Source organism: Mus musculus, chromosome 6 (assembly GCF_000001635.26).
Source record: "Mus musculus strain C57BL/6J chromosome 6, GRCm38.p6 C57BL/6J".
NCBI classification, from domain to species: Eukaryota; Metazoa; Chordata; class Mammalia; order Rodentia; family Muridae; genus Mus; species Mus musculus.
In genome coordinates this window covers 29,388,406-29,401,567 of record NC_000072.6, presented here as the reverse complement: position 1 = coordinate 29,401,567, position 13,162 = coordinate 29,388,406, and the positions used below count along the sequence as shown (strand labels likewise).

General features: G+C 48.2%; 1 protein-coding gene and 1 non-coding gene across 26 annotated transcripts in view; both read right to left on the bottom strand.

The window, feature by feature from the left end:
* Ccdc136 (coiled-coil domain containing 136) overlaps nt 1-4,994 on the bottom strand; it is a 30,422-nt gene extending 25,428 nt beyond the window's left edge. For 13 of the 25 annotated variants that reach the window (XM_017321566.2, XM_017321567.2, XM_017321568.2 and 10 more), the window contains exons 1-4: nt 4,826-4,979; nt 3,982-4,089; nt 2,119-2,367; nt 1,959-2,033 (exon numbers count right to left, since the gene is read on the bottom strand). In XM_017321566.2, coding sequence (XP_017177055.1) covers nt 1,959-2,033; nt 2,119-2,367; nt 3,982-4,089; nt 4,826-4,883 — 490 coding nt within the window. In that variant the 5' untranslated portion in view covers nt 4,884-4,979. Of the gene's footprint in view, nt 1-1,958; nt 2,034-2,118; nt 2,368-2,533; nt 2,643-3,981; nt 4,090-4,825 lie in introns of those variants that run through there. The other 12 variants (XR_001785125.1, XM_017321565.2, XM_006505052.4 and 9 more) reach the window with 5 other exon arrangements.
* Nucleotides 4,995-12,672: 7,678 nt separating this feature from the next.
* On the bottom strand, nt 12,673-12,744 carry n-TPagg6. Its single transcript has one exon. It is a non-coding gene; the product is annotated as a tRNA-Pro (tRNA).
* Nucleotides 12,745-13,162: the final 418 nt, after the last annotated feature.

Genomic DNA, 13,162 nt, shown 5'->3' with positions numbered 1-13,162 from the left:
GTATCAGTCATTCCAGCCTCTTGTAGCATCTCCTTTCCTATGATGAAAGCTAGCTCTGTCAGCTGACCTAAAAGGCCTACCCACCCTAAGCAGACCTCTGCCTTCTTCTTGGAACGTACTCCTACAAGGGACCTTCCCATGAACTTTGAAATGACCTTGGTTCTGGTCCCCTCACCCATGAAGCTCATTCTCATCTCCGGACCTTGCTGTTGCCGTTCTTCTGTCTAGTAGGTCTGTCCATCAGATTTTGAATGGTTGGATTCTTCCCATTACGCAACGGAAGCACCCCCTTCTTGAAGGCTTTTCATCACCTAACTAACTCCTACCTCATCCCTATCCATGTATCTGTCCTGGGAGAAGGACATATCTTCCATACCAAAGCAGACCTAGCCTCCAGGTTCTCCCAGCATCTCTCAGCCCCTACCTGGCATACCCTGCCCCCAACCCTGAACTTTCTAGCCCAGGGGCTGGGCTGCCCTTCCCCGAGAGGCTCCTCCTTATATATTCCAGACATTTTGATCTCCTTTTCTCTTCTTCTTCTCTTCAGTCTCTGCGCATACTTTTACTTTCTTTCTTTTTCTCTTCACCTCTCTCTCCTTCCCATGGCGACTCCCTTGGCTTTAGTCCTTGGGGTCAGTGAACTCACCTGAAAGCAGCTTCCCAATAAACCTGCATTTAATATAATCTAATCTGGCTTGAGGTGGCTCATTTTACTGGTAAAAAAAAATTAACTTATCGATATCACATATTTATACTGAATATTATATTCATACCTGTGTTGCCTTTATTAATACCTGAACTTGTATTATTATGCTTTCCTTTAGAATTTATTTTTCATGACACGGGGTCTCATGAAACCCAGATAGCCTTGAACTCAGTATGTAGCCAAGGACGGCATCAAATTCCTGATGTTCTTGCTTTTACTTCCCACATACTGGGATTACTGGCCTGTACCACCCCTGCCCAGATGTGGAGTCTACTCTTCAGGGATTTGGACAATTGTGTTCTTTGTTGGTCCTTTGACGTATTTGGCAGACAAATGAGTGAGGCCTGTTTTACAGAGAAGATACTGAGACTCTGAGTGATACGTGACCTACCCAAGGTAATGAAGTTTGTACATGGTAAAGCTAAGTCCAGGTGCTCAGACAATGTGAAGCCAACACCCACACTCCTCCCGCCCCCGTGCTGTGTCTGCCATTTCTCTTCTCTTCTCCACATTTCCTGCATCTCCCTTTGCTTACATGCCGTACCCTTCCCTTCTGCTCCTCCTCTTATATGTTCCGTTCGCTTGCTCTCTCCAGGACAGCTTCCAGACCTTTTTTTCCTCCATCTATATTTTGTATTTGGCTTGATCTCAGCTCTCCCTACAGAGTCCCTGCTGTTTTCTAGGGCAGAGCCTCAAAACCTTCCGGAAGCCCACAGAAGTAACAAAAGCTCGCTCTTTATTTGGCAGTGCAGTGGGATATGGGACGCTGCCTCACTGCTTCCCAAGACAAAAGGACACCTGGACTTTGAAATAGAGGAGTTGGGAAGCACAAACTCAGGATTGCATCTGTTTCCTTCAAAGACTCTGGAGTGTTCTCCAGGGGGTCCCTGCGGTGCTCTTGGTGGGGACTAGAAAGAGAAATACAGCCTGGAACTCAACCTTGATTATACATCCCTGGCCCTGGGCAGAACAAAGTAAACAGGCATGTGGGTGAGGGAGGAGACTAGGAAGAAGAGAGGGAAAGGATGAACCCGAGAGAGAAGATGAAAAGATAGGAAGGCGAGAGAGAGGATGTTGGGATCGCCATGTAGATAGGTAAAGATGGGAAATTAAGGAAAGAAGAGAGCAGAGGGAGAGGAGAAGAGGGGGGGGGGGGCGAGGAAAAAAAGAAAAGGAGAGAGGAAAGGTTCTGAGTTAGGTGTGATTGATTAGGGTGGCCACTTCCCTCTGTCTAGACTTGGGGGGCAGTTACCTTGGAGCTGCTGAATCTGCTTGGTGAATACTTCTGCTTGCTGGGCACTGGCCAGCCGCTCATCCTCCAGGAGCCCTGCAGTGAGAGGAACATCTGGTTTGGAACCGGGGAAGCACGGAGCCTTTGGGCCCAAGCCCTGTGCCCTGTCACGGGTGCTCACCCTGAAGCTCCAGGGAGTCATCTTCATGCTGCCCAGCAAGCTCACGGGTCTCCTCCAGCTCTGCCACCAGCTGCAGCACCTGGGCCCTCAGCTCCTCCAGCTCTGTCTCTGTCAGGCTCAGGCCCCGATGCTTGCCCATTGAAAGGGAGCCCAAACTGCCTCCTTTCTCTACTTGCTCTTCTTCGACCTCTTCCTCTTCCTCCTCTTCCTCCTCCTCTTCCTCATATAGAGCTGGAAGTAACACCTCCCCTAGGAGAGACAACCATCCCACCACACAGTCAGTGCCCAATCTAGAACCCTGCACCTTACCTCCCCAGGGCCTGGTCTGCAGAGTAGTGTCACCTGGTGTCCCCCGAGGTTCCCTGGGTAGAACCTAACTCATGGTCAGGCTCTGGTAGGTCAAATTTGGATGCACCTTCTCCAGCTTCCAAACGCCTAATATTGGACGTCTCCTGCCTGTCCAGCAGCCTTGTGCTGGCTCAGCTACAAGAAGCTTGCATGAGGACACCTGGCTCTAGTAGTCTGAACTCTGGGTAGTAGGACAAGGAGTTAAGAAAGGATTCAGACATTCAGACACCAGCTGTTTATGTAGGCCAAATGAAGCAAGCTTGGGGGAAAAACAACCTAGGTGGCTTGCAAGGTATTAGCCGTTTCATAATAAGAAAACACTGGCTTGGTCTGTAGATAGAAGAGGAAACATTAGGCGGAGTTGTTTACTGCATCCATTTTGGAACCCTTTCAAATGCATGTTGTCAAATATCTTTTTGAGGTTTTTCTACACCTGTTGTTTCCCTGTTGGGTACCACAAGGATCATCTCTTTCCTTCTGACCCAAGTTGATGTTGAGAGTTGTCAGGCTGAACTCATCTCAAAGAAAGTCTGCCATCTTAACACACTCTTCTAAACCACTCATTTATTTATTTACTGCATACGGGTGCTCTCCCTGCATGTGTGTCTGTCCATCATGGGAGGGCAATGCCCTTTCAGGTCAGAAGAGGGTATTAGAGCTTCTAAGACTGGAGTCACAGACAGCTGTGGGCTGCGATGTGGGTGCCGGGAACTGATCAATTGCTAAGCCATCTCTCCAGTCCTGTTGACACATTTGAAAAACTAATTTGGTACTGGTCCTCATGTTCAGACTCCTGAACACCTTTTTTTTCTCCTTCTTCTTCTTCACTGCAATGCAATCTTGTCTTGGTAGGGATTGCTTTGTTTTTAATCCTGGGTCTCTGGCCTTCCTTCCCTTTTCTAACACCAACAGCATACGGTTCATCTGAGACCCCTTATGTCATCTAGTCTCTAGGGAAGGCCTGTGCTGAACTACAGAGGGGCCTGGGGACACTTCACAAGAAGTCCTGGATAATGTGTTGGTACTGCCTGCCCTGTTACACGCGAGTGCTGTTGGGAAATAGACTCCATCTAGCCCTCTCCTAAGCACGTTCTTACTAAAGCTGCAGGGTTCCATTCAGAGTTGACGGTGGTGGCATCAGATAGACAGTTCTCATGCCCATGTCCTGGCTTTTAAAAATAAGAGACAGCTTGGGATCTGGGTCAGCAGGCAGTGAGAAGAACAAGCCCCCTGCCGAAAGCCTGTTTCCAGGCTGGGTTGAGCAGGGCCTCTCTCTGTCTGGCAGCTTCCCGGGACACACAACCTGGTTAGCTGGGTGATTGGCGCCCCAAAGGGATGTGCCCAAACTTCCCACAATGCCTGAGCCCAGGGGAGGCTTGGAGCTCAGCCACCAGGGAGGAGGGGCCTGAGATGAAGTGAGGGGAGGGCCCTGTTCTGGCTCAGAGTTCTGGGGTCAGGGAAGGAAGAAGGGAGCTACGGAGTAGGGCGATAGAAAGCCTTTTTCAGAAAACTCACCGTCCATAGCTTGCATCCCACGGCGCTCCAGAGACCCCCAGCGTTGGCCTTTCTTCCTCTCACAACCCTCAGATACCTCATAGGAGCCTAAAGTGGTTACTGTGGGTCCTGTGAGCCGGGAGAAAGTAAGAACTGTAGGAATAGAGGGGCCTGGGGCTGAGGGGAAAGAAAGGGACGTGCATTCTTATATGGGAGCCCCGGAATTTGCAATCACACTGGAGAAGCCTGACTCACTCTGCCCAGCTCTGTGATTCTATTCCCTCAGCCACCTCTCATGCCTATGGAGGGGACCCCAGTCCGGCGCGGCCCAACCTCAGCACCCCTGTTCCCGGCTCCTCTCCCTCGCTCAGACAGAAGAGGGTGAGTGTTTGTTTAGCTTGGGGCATAAGAAGAGGGGTAGGGTGGGAACTAGGAAAGAAGGTTTTGGGAGGATCCTATATAGCAAAGCAGAGAAGGGAGGGGTGGCCGGCTCAGGAGAGGAGAGAAGGGGCTCTAAACTAGGCCGTTTCTCTTTCTCTCCCCTTCCCTCCCTCACCAAACCTCGCCCACCCCACCCTCTCCCGGTGGTCAAGAGCTTTGATGAACTAGAAGGGTGCAGGCTCTAGAGACAACTCCCCCGCCCCCCTCGTGAGCTGGAAACACAATCGGGCTGGAGAGACTAACTGGGGAGCGCTTGGGGAGTGACCGCTGGGAAGGGACAACCCAGGTCGAAAGATGGAGAGCAGTATCCGGTGGAGGCCAGGGTGAAGGGAGCCGACTCAGTACCAGGAGCACCTGGGGGTCAGAAGGAAGGAGAGCCGTAGGGGGAAGGAGCATAGGGAGCTGAGAGAGAGGCCGCTCTGACCTGGGCCAGGGCAGCTCCAGCCCGCGGCTCCCGCGCCGGCCCCGCCGCCTGCCTCCATGGCTGCTCCCGCCGCCGCCGCCGCCTCCCGAGCAGAAGCCGCAGCCTCCGGGCCGGGGACCGGGAGCCCGGTGCGCAGGGAGGAGAGAGGGCGGGCCGAGAGGGCGGGGCCTGGCCTGGCCACCTGACGCGAGTGCCCGCCTGTGGCCGCCCGGAAACCCTCCCCCAGTCCCCGGCTCCAGACCCAGTGAGGACCAGCAAAAGAGGTTCAAAACACGTCACTAAAGTGCCCCAGGCTCGTCCGAGGCAGCTTCAGGTCTGCTGCGCCTGAAAAGCGGACGTGAGCTACCGGGTCTTGAGGATGCGCCCAAGGAGTGCTAGCATGGCTTGGTTCTGGCTGCAGAACCCACCCTGGGTCCGCCACGCCTAGGGACCTCAGGGGCTAGTCTTGACGGATGATAGAACCGGGGGGGGGGTGGGGGTGGGGGGGGATGGACTGTTTCCTGCAGATGCGCAAACACACGCGCACTTCCTTGGTTCCCACACAGAGCCAGCGTCCCCATCCCCGCAGTCCACAGAACCCATCCCTCCGGGTAGCCTCAAGCGCCCCAGAGCTACTGCAGGGCTGGCGGATAGTTGAGACCTGCATGTGCCAAGTGCTAGGTGGTGGTACATCACTGCTTTCCCCGAAATCCCACCCAGCCAGAGCTCTCCTCCCAGTGTACCAAGTCCCTCTTTCTTCCCAGCCCTTTGAGCCACGCCCTCTGTGACCTGTGCAGTGTGGGCATCATTGATGTTCCCTGTAACAAGAAATGTGGGAAACCACGAAGCTTTTTTTCAACTTTTCATCTATTTATTCAAGAGATGAACTTGGTCTTGAGGCAGATTTGACATCTCAGCAGGTCTCATTTAGGTCAGAAGTGGATACTCAGGAATCTGCTCCCCGAGTTATAATCGTGGAGAGATTTCTAAGCTTGGTACCTCACACCAGTTCTTTCTCATGTATTCTCACTCCTAAAGTTTGGGCATGGCTTGGCTGGGTTCAACTCCCCAGGCTACTGGGCTCTCAAGCCCTCCATGTTCCTCAGGAATGAAGCAATTCCCTGCACATCTCAGGCTTATCAGTAATTTCAGCATTGTGTTGAGAGTTACTCTCCAGACACCCCATCCCTTCCTTTTTTTAGACTCTCCTGCTGTGCTCTTCTGACCCTCTGGGCAGCATCAGAGTATTGCCTGCTGTTAAGGTTGGGAAGTATCCTAGTTATCTTTGTATCTTCAGTATCAAAGTACCTGACTCATGGAGTAAATGAGTAACATGGAGCTTCCGACTAAGTTAACAACGCCTTCATCATTTATCCCAGATTTTTAACTCATGAATTTAAACTCACGTTCCCTATTAACAATGATGTCTGCCAGGCAGTGATGGCTCACACCTTTAATCCCAGCACCTGGGAGTCAGAGGCAGGCGGATCTATATGATTTAGAAGCCAGCCTGGTCTACCGAGTTAGTTCCAGGACAGCCAAGGCTACACAGAGAAACCCTGTCTCAAAAACCAAAAACCAACAAAACAAAAAAGTCCAGAAGTCAGTAGTAATTCCTCCCCCCGACCCCCAGCCTGATAATCAGAAAAATGAAGAATTATTTGTTTTCACCTTCTCCCCAGAGGTCAAGCTCCCACTTTAGACCCATGGCTACAGTGATCCAGCCACAGAGAAGAGCTTCCGGGCAAGCTTACTATTTTGCAGATCATCAAGCCAGACTTGGGTAGCAAGGTACAATATTTAGAGATGATGAAATGAGCTCTCATGGGGGGAGCTAAAGGGAAGTGTTCTGGAAGCTCAGTGGTTCTGCCCAGCGCAGCAGCCTCCAGTTCTGTCTCAGCAGCAGGTCAGGCTAGCAGTTGGCAGTGGGTGAACAGAAAGACAGTCGCCATGGTCAGTTGTGACATTCAGGAGTCAGAGCTCTCTCTAGGAGAGCCTGGATCTTGAGCATTAGGACTAAGCTGGTTCCTGGGTGCAGGTGATCCATCACTCACCATTGATCTCAGGGAATGCTCAAGGGAGACTAGAACCAGTCTATTAGTGGGAGGCAAACCCTATTCAGATCAGCATGGGGTTGAGATGAGGGTGAAGTTAGGGAGCAGAAGGGAAGAAAGAGCTTAGCAGCTATGGGGGGCAGGGCTGTCAGGGATGTGTCTGAAGGGCAGGCATGGCAGGTGTGTCCCCCAGGTGATCAGCTGAGAGGGATGATCTGGGTTAATCCTCCTGTAACCCCAGGGTTTAAGACTCAGCCTTACCCCCAATCCCATCCCAGGAGATCATCCCCTCTGAGGACTGATGCAGCCATTTATCCCCCTTTACCCTTATTTCTAGACGCTCAGAGTAACCATTAAAGCATTTTTAAAAGGAGCATTTGCAACATACAGAAAAGTAAAGTCCAAAGACTAGTGTAACACTCCTGTGCACACCAGACTGCTCAGATCTTTTTCTTCTTGCAATGCTGGGGATTGAACCTCAGACCTTTTGCCTAGTAGACAACTGCTCTGCTGCCTTGCTACATCCCCAGCCATGTTTATATCTTACTTTGAAACAAATTTTACATTTGCACTAATTCTTTGAGAATTTTATGAAGGCATTTGAGTCCCCACTCCTCCCACACCCACCCTCTTCACCATCACCTCACTCCCCTACCCCCAGCTTTGAGTTGTCTTCTTGTATTTCTTTTCTTTTCTTTTTAAATGGAGTCCAGTTTGTATTGTCCTCCTACCCTGGGAGCAGGGCCTGCCCTGGAGTATGGACCACCCACCTGGGGGGCTATGATCATTTAAGGAAACTGACTTTCCCTCTCCCAGCAGTAATGTTACTTTTTTACAACTATATTTCCAAGATGACTTATTTGCATATGTGCTGGCATTTTGCCTGCATTTATATCTGTGCACCACGTGTGTGAAGTGTGCAAAGAGACTGAAGAGGGCGTTGGACCCCTGGGAGTGGGAGTTACAGATGATTGTGAGTTGCCATGTGGATTCTGGGACTCAAACCCAGGTCTTCTGGAAGAGCAGCCAGTGCTCTTATTCACTAAGCCATCTCTCCAGGACAATTAATATCAGGCCAAATTTGATTCAAATTTGAAGTAGGTTAGGACAGGGAATAGTGTAGCGACTTGGGGCCCTGTTTGGGTTTAGTTATGCACACTCCCTCTGTCTTGTAATGATGCCCTTGGCAGCCTAGTGCCTTTACCTGTGTGTAAATGTATACACAACCCTCCTCAAACAACACACACCTCAGGCCCCTGCCTACATCAGGCTACGTGTACACTACTCTTTGAACAATAGTTTCAATTTCTTCATCTCTAACAATTATCAAGTTTTTTTTTTTATTCAAATGTATTCCCAAAGAGGTTGGAGAGATGTTTCAGCCATTGAGGGCTAGGCTTACAATAATAATATTTTTTTAAAAAGACAAATATATTCCCAATGCATCTGATTAGAAAGAGCAGAAGAACAGATCCAACCTGAAATGGTTTTGGGGTGTGTGCCCACATAAAGATAAAACTGTGTCGCTGAGTAAACGTTGAAGGAGAATTCCTTGATTGCCATCTTAAGCCTATGTATAATGGTTAAAATTGGAGATGTGTGAGAAATAATTATATGACTTAATTTATTAATCAAAAGAGAGAACAACTTTATACACTTCAGTAACCAAACTTCTTTTCTTGAACACCATAACAAGATGCCTCCTGTCATAACTGGAGCCTGTGAACGGTTTCTCACCCCTGTGTACCCCTGATCCCTACTCTGTGTCTCTCCCTGCTTTATACTGTTTACTTTCCTTTTGAATAAAATTTCCTTGCTACTTTGCAAATCTGTGTCAGCCTTTATTTGAAGTAGAAGCCTAAAATATCGAAAACCCAACCCTGACCACTAGGAACAATCCCATGGTTTGAAAGCTGTACTTTATATGTATATAAGTCACAAAAAATTACATAATTTTGATTTGTGTGGTTTCAACATCCGTCAAGTGTTACATAATCCACTTTCATCAGCTAGCCTTAAAGTTTTACGTATCCACCGTGTTTTACATAGTTCTGTTCATCCTCTAGTGAGCATCTGGGCTCCTTGCAGTTTTCTATAACAAAGTAAATGCTGCAACTGGCAATTCTATATATGCCTTCCCGGCCCTTGTGGCAGACATTCCAAGGGCAAGTAACTAGAGGGGAATTTCTGGGACAAGGAATAGGTGCCTCTAAATTTACTAACTGTTGCTAAGTTAGTCTGTAAAGTAGAGGTGTTGCTAAGTTAGTCTGTAAAGTAGAGGTGTTGCTAAGTTAGTCTGTAAAGTAGCGGTGCCAATTAAATGCCACTGATTGTGGATTTATTTATCTTCTTTATTTCCTGTCTCCCAGTGGTGCAAAAGCTGCATATGCTAGTAGTCTCCTTGTACATTTTTCTTCACCCTCACTCTTTGGAGACAGGGTCTCACTGTATAGCTAAGCAGCTGTGTAGCTCATTGGTTAGCCTAGAGCCCACTATGTAGACCAAGCTGGTTTCAAATGTACAGAGATCTGTCTGTCTCTGCCTCTGATTAGAGGTTGGTGCCACCGCTGTGCACCCATTTCCCTGGATCTTTAAGTCACCATGCTTTTCTAGTAAATAGAAGCCGCGTAGAACACTCCAACTCTTCTTTCCCTGTCCTCCACATTTCAAGCTGGTATTTTGGTTTCAGCTTTGTTTCTAACCCCACTCAGATTCGTCACCATCATCATTATCTGTGGTCTGCTAGCATCACCTTCTGGATACTATTGGTTTAGATTCACTCTGTTTTTTTTTTTTTTTCTTTTCTCTTTTCTTTCTTTTCCTTCTCCCTTTCCTTCCTTCCTTCCTCTCTTTCTTTCTTTCTTTCTTTCTTTCTTTCTTTCTTTCTTTCTTTCTTTCTTTCTTTCCTTCCTCTCTCTCCCTTTCTTTCTCTCTCTCTCTCTCTCTCTTCTTGAGACAGGCTCTTATATAACACACACACACACAGAGAGCTACCAACAACAACTAGGTACTTTTCTTTCTGGGTGATTTTAAGGTCTTTCTCTTCACTTTTATAGTTTTTTTATAGTATTTTATTTTATTTTATTTTATTTATTTATCATATGTAAGTACACTGTAGCTGTCTTCAGACACTCCAGAAGAGGGCATCAGATCTTATTACGGATAGTTGTGAGCCACCGTGTGGTTGCTGGGATTTGAACTCAAGACCTTTGGAAGAGCAGTCAGTGCTCTTACCCGCTGAGCCATCTCGACAGCCCCCATTTTTTTTTTTTTAAACAGTACATTTCTTGTACTTGCTCAGCCTCTTAGCGTGCCTCAGTCTCGCCCATAGCCTTTTAACTATTCTGTCTCAGGTGATCTTCCTATTGCCCACATTTCTGGATGTTTTTTATTCGTTCTATCTTCCGGTCACTACTTCTCTCTGAGTCTAATCTGTTTGGTGCATCCTTGTTGCTGCCCCACCCCACCCACCCCGGCTCTGTTTCTTGACAGGGTCTTATATCTCAGGTTGTCCTGAAACTCCTTGTATAGCTGATGACGGCCTTGAAGGTCTGTTCCTTTTCCTTCCACTCCCTGGTGCTGAGATTACAGATCCACATCCACCGTGGCTTTGTGTGTGCTAGGCAAGCACTCTGTGCTTCATTGCCAACCCTTTAAAAGATTATTTCTATTTTATGTGGTCTTCGCACCATTTGTGTGTGCCTGGTTCCCGTGGAAGGAAAAAAAAAGGTGTAGGATCCTCTATGGTTATAGACAGTTGCAAACTGCCATGTGGATGCTGGGAATCAAACCCAAGATCTCTGACCACTGACCATCTTCCCAGTCCCCTGCTTTCCACTTTTTTTAAAAAAAGATTTATTTATTATTTATTATATGTAAGTACACTGTAGCTGTCTTCAGACACTCCAGAAGTCAGATCTCATACGGATGGTTGTAAGCCACCATGTGGTTGCTGGGATTTGAACTCTGGACCTTCCAAAGAGCAGTCAGGTGCCCTTACCTGCTGAGCCATCTTACCAGCCCTGCTTTTTACTTTTTAATGTTTTATTTTATTCTCTCAACAATCTCTTTCTACTTATTGTGCCCTATTTTCATGACTTTCTTGCCTTGATCTTTCCTATTTGATGTGTGCTTACTCTGTAGTAGTTTTCATATTGTGTCACCCCAGCTCTCAGAGCATTCTTGTTTGCTAGGTTCTATCTATTCTCCTTAGGAGGAATCCCATGGAATAATATTACCCCATCTGGGAGCCGCCCCAAAGATGGTGACGGGATACTACTGGTAGAGCCATGTAAAGGATAGACCGGTAGGGATTCTTGTCTTGTTTTGTTTTGTTTTGTTTTGTTTTGTTTTGTTTTGTTTTGTTTTCAAGACAGGGTTTCTCTGTGTAGCCCTGACTTTCCTGGAACGCATTCTGTAGACCAGGCTAGCTTCAAACTCATAGATCCACTCTCCTCTGCCTCCGGAGTGCTGGGTTAAAGACGTATGGTGCCACCAGCACCCAGCTTTTTATTTTTACTTTATTTTTTCCAGTAGGGATCCTAAGGAGAGCAGCTCTCCTTGGCTGATGAATCCAAAGCATTGATTAGAGGGGCACACGTGCAAAGTAGGCTGCCCTCAAGATTACCCTCAGGACAGATGCTGAAGGAGGAATATTCTACCTGGGTGTGGCTGCAGTAAGGAGGTGGGGCACAGAGTTTATGGCTTAAAAAGTGGCTTCAGTGAGGGCAGGTTTGGCGTTTGGTTATCTGACTTTTCCATTATATTTTTAATTCATTTGTTTAATAATTTCATACGTGTATCCAATATGTTCTGATCATGCCTACTCCCCACAGCCTCTGCCCCAGTGTGTCCCCACCTCCGTCCTTTTTAAATAACTCATTGAGCTATATTCGTGTCACCAGTGTGTGCATGGGTGTGGGGCTCTGCACTGGAGTACGGGCAGCCTACCAGGGGCTCCAAGCCAGAACACGACTGACTCTCCCTTCCCCAGCAGCTCCCCAGCTAGGTATGGGGACAGGGGACAGGCAGTGTTCTGAGCAAGCACCTAAACGCTTGTATCTTGTATCCGTGTCCAGGATGGTTGAGTCCGTAGGAGAAACACATTGATGGTCGCATCACAGAGTTACCAATGCATCTGTACTTCCTGTTTGGAAACGGTAGAAAAAGCTGGGAAATCCTACACAAATCATAGTATTGTGTTGATTCTTCAGTAGATCGCTCTCTTGTGCTTACTCTCTCCACCCCCTTCTCTCCTTCTTCCCTTTTTTTTTTTTGTTTTTGTTTTATTTTTGTTTGTTTTATTTGAGACATGGTTTCTCTGAGTAGCCCTGGCTGTCCTGGAACTCACTCTGTAGACCAGGACCTCGAACTCAGAAATCTGTTTGCCTCTGCCTCCTGAGTGCTGGGATTAAAGGCGTGCCCTCTTTCCTTTTTCATCTCTTTCTTTCATCTTTCTTTCTTTGGCGGAATTCCCTCACCTACCCTGGTTTCCTGAAACACCGCTGTAAGACTCTTTCTTTCATTTGTGTGGTATTTGTAGGAATTTCAAGGTTCAAGAACCTGGCTTTCATGTGCTTTTGTGAGGCTCCAGCCCCCTGTAGATGATCCAAAGTCCCCTTCCCTCACACAGGAAGCCCAGTGGATGCTTTAAAACCATGCTTGTCCTGTTTGACCACGTGGAAACAACCACATATATAGACTAAGACTCCGAGGTGACTGACAGTTGGCCGTCAAGATCCTTTAACCAGATCTCTGGCAAGAGCAGGCTGTGCATGTGGAAGTTGGCCAAGGGGGAGCAAAAAATGATAAGCAGGGCTCGTCCGGGATTTGAACCCGGGACCTCTCGCACCCTAAGCGAGAATCATACCCCTAGACCAACGAGCCACTGGCGGTTACTCCTGGCCAGATGTATCCTCTCTACCACATCATCAACATTAACTGCACTAGTGGTTCCTAGGACCGGTTTCTCTGCTGCTCCTCTCAAGCTGGCTCCCAGCCCAGGCAGGCAGTGCTCCAGCAGGCTTTGATCTCCTCAGTCACACAGCCACTCCTCTGCCTAGGACTTCACCCAGAGCTCATACTTCCAAACTCACTGTTGGAAGAAGGGAAGAGAGGGCCAGGCAGGCCCCAGCAGATACTTCTTTGTCTTAGGAGTTATTGCTGTCAATTCCAAGCTGCTCTTTTTTCTTAGCTCCTGGTTAGACCACCAGGAAAAGATGCTTCATACCTGGTAAACTCTTGGGCGCCAGCCCAGACGCCGGACCTGGCACACCCTTGTCTAGGCCACCTTGGCTAACCTACT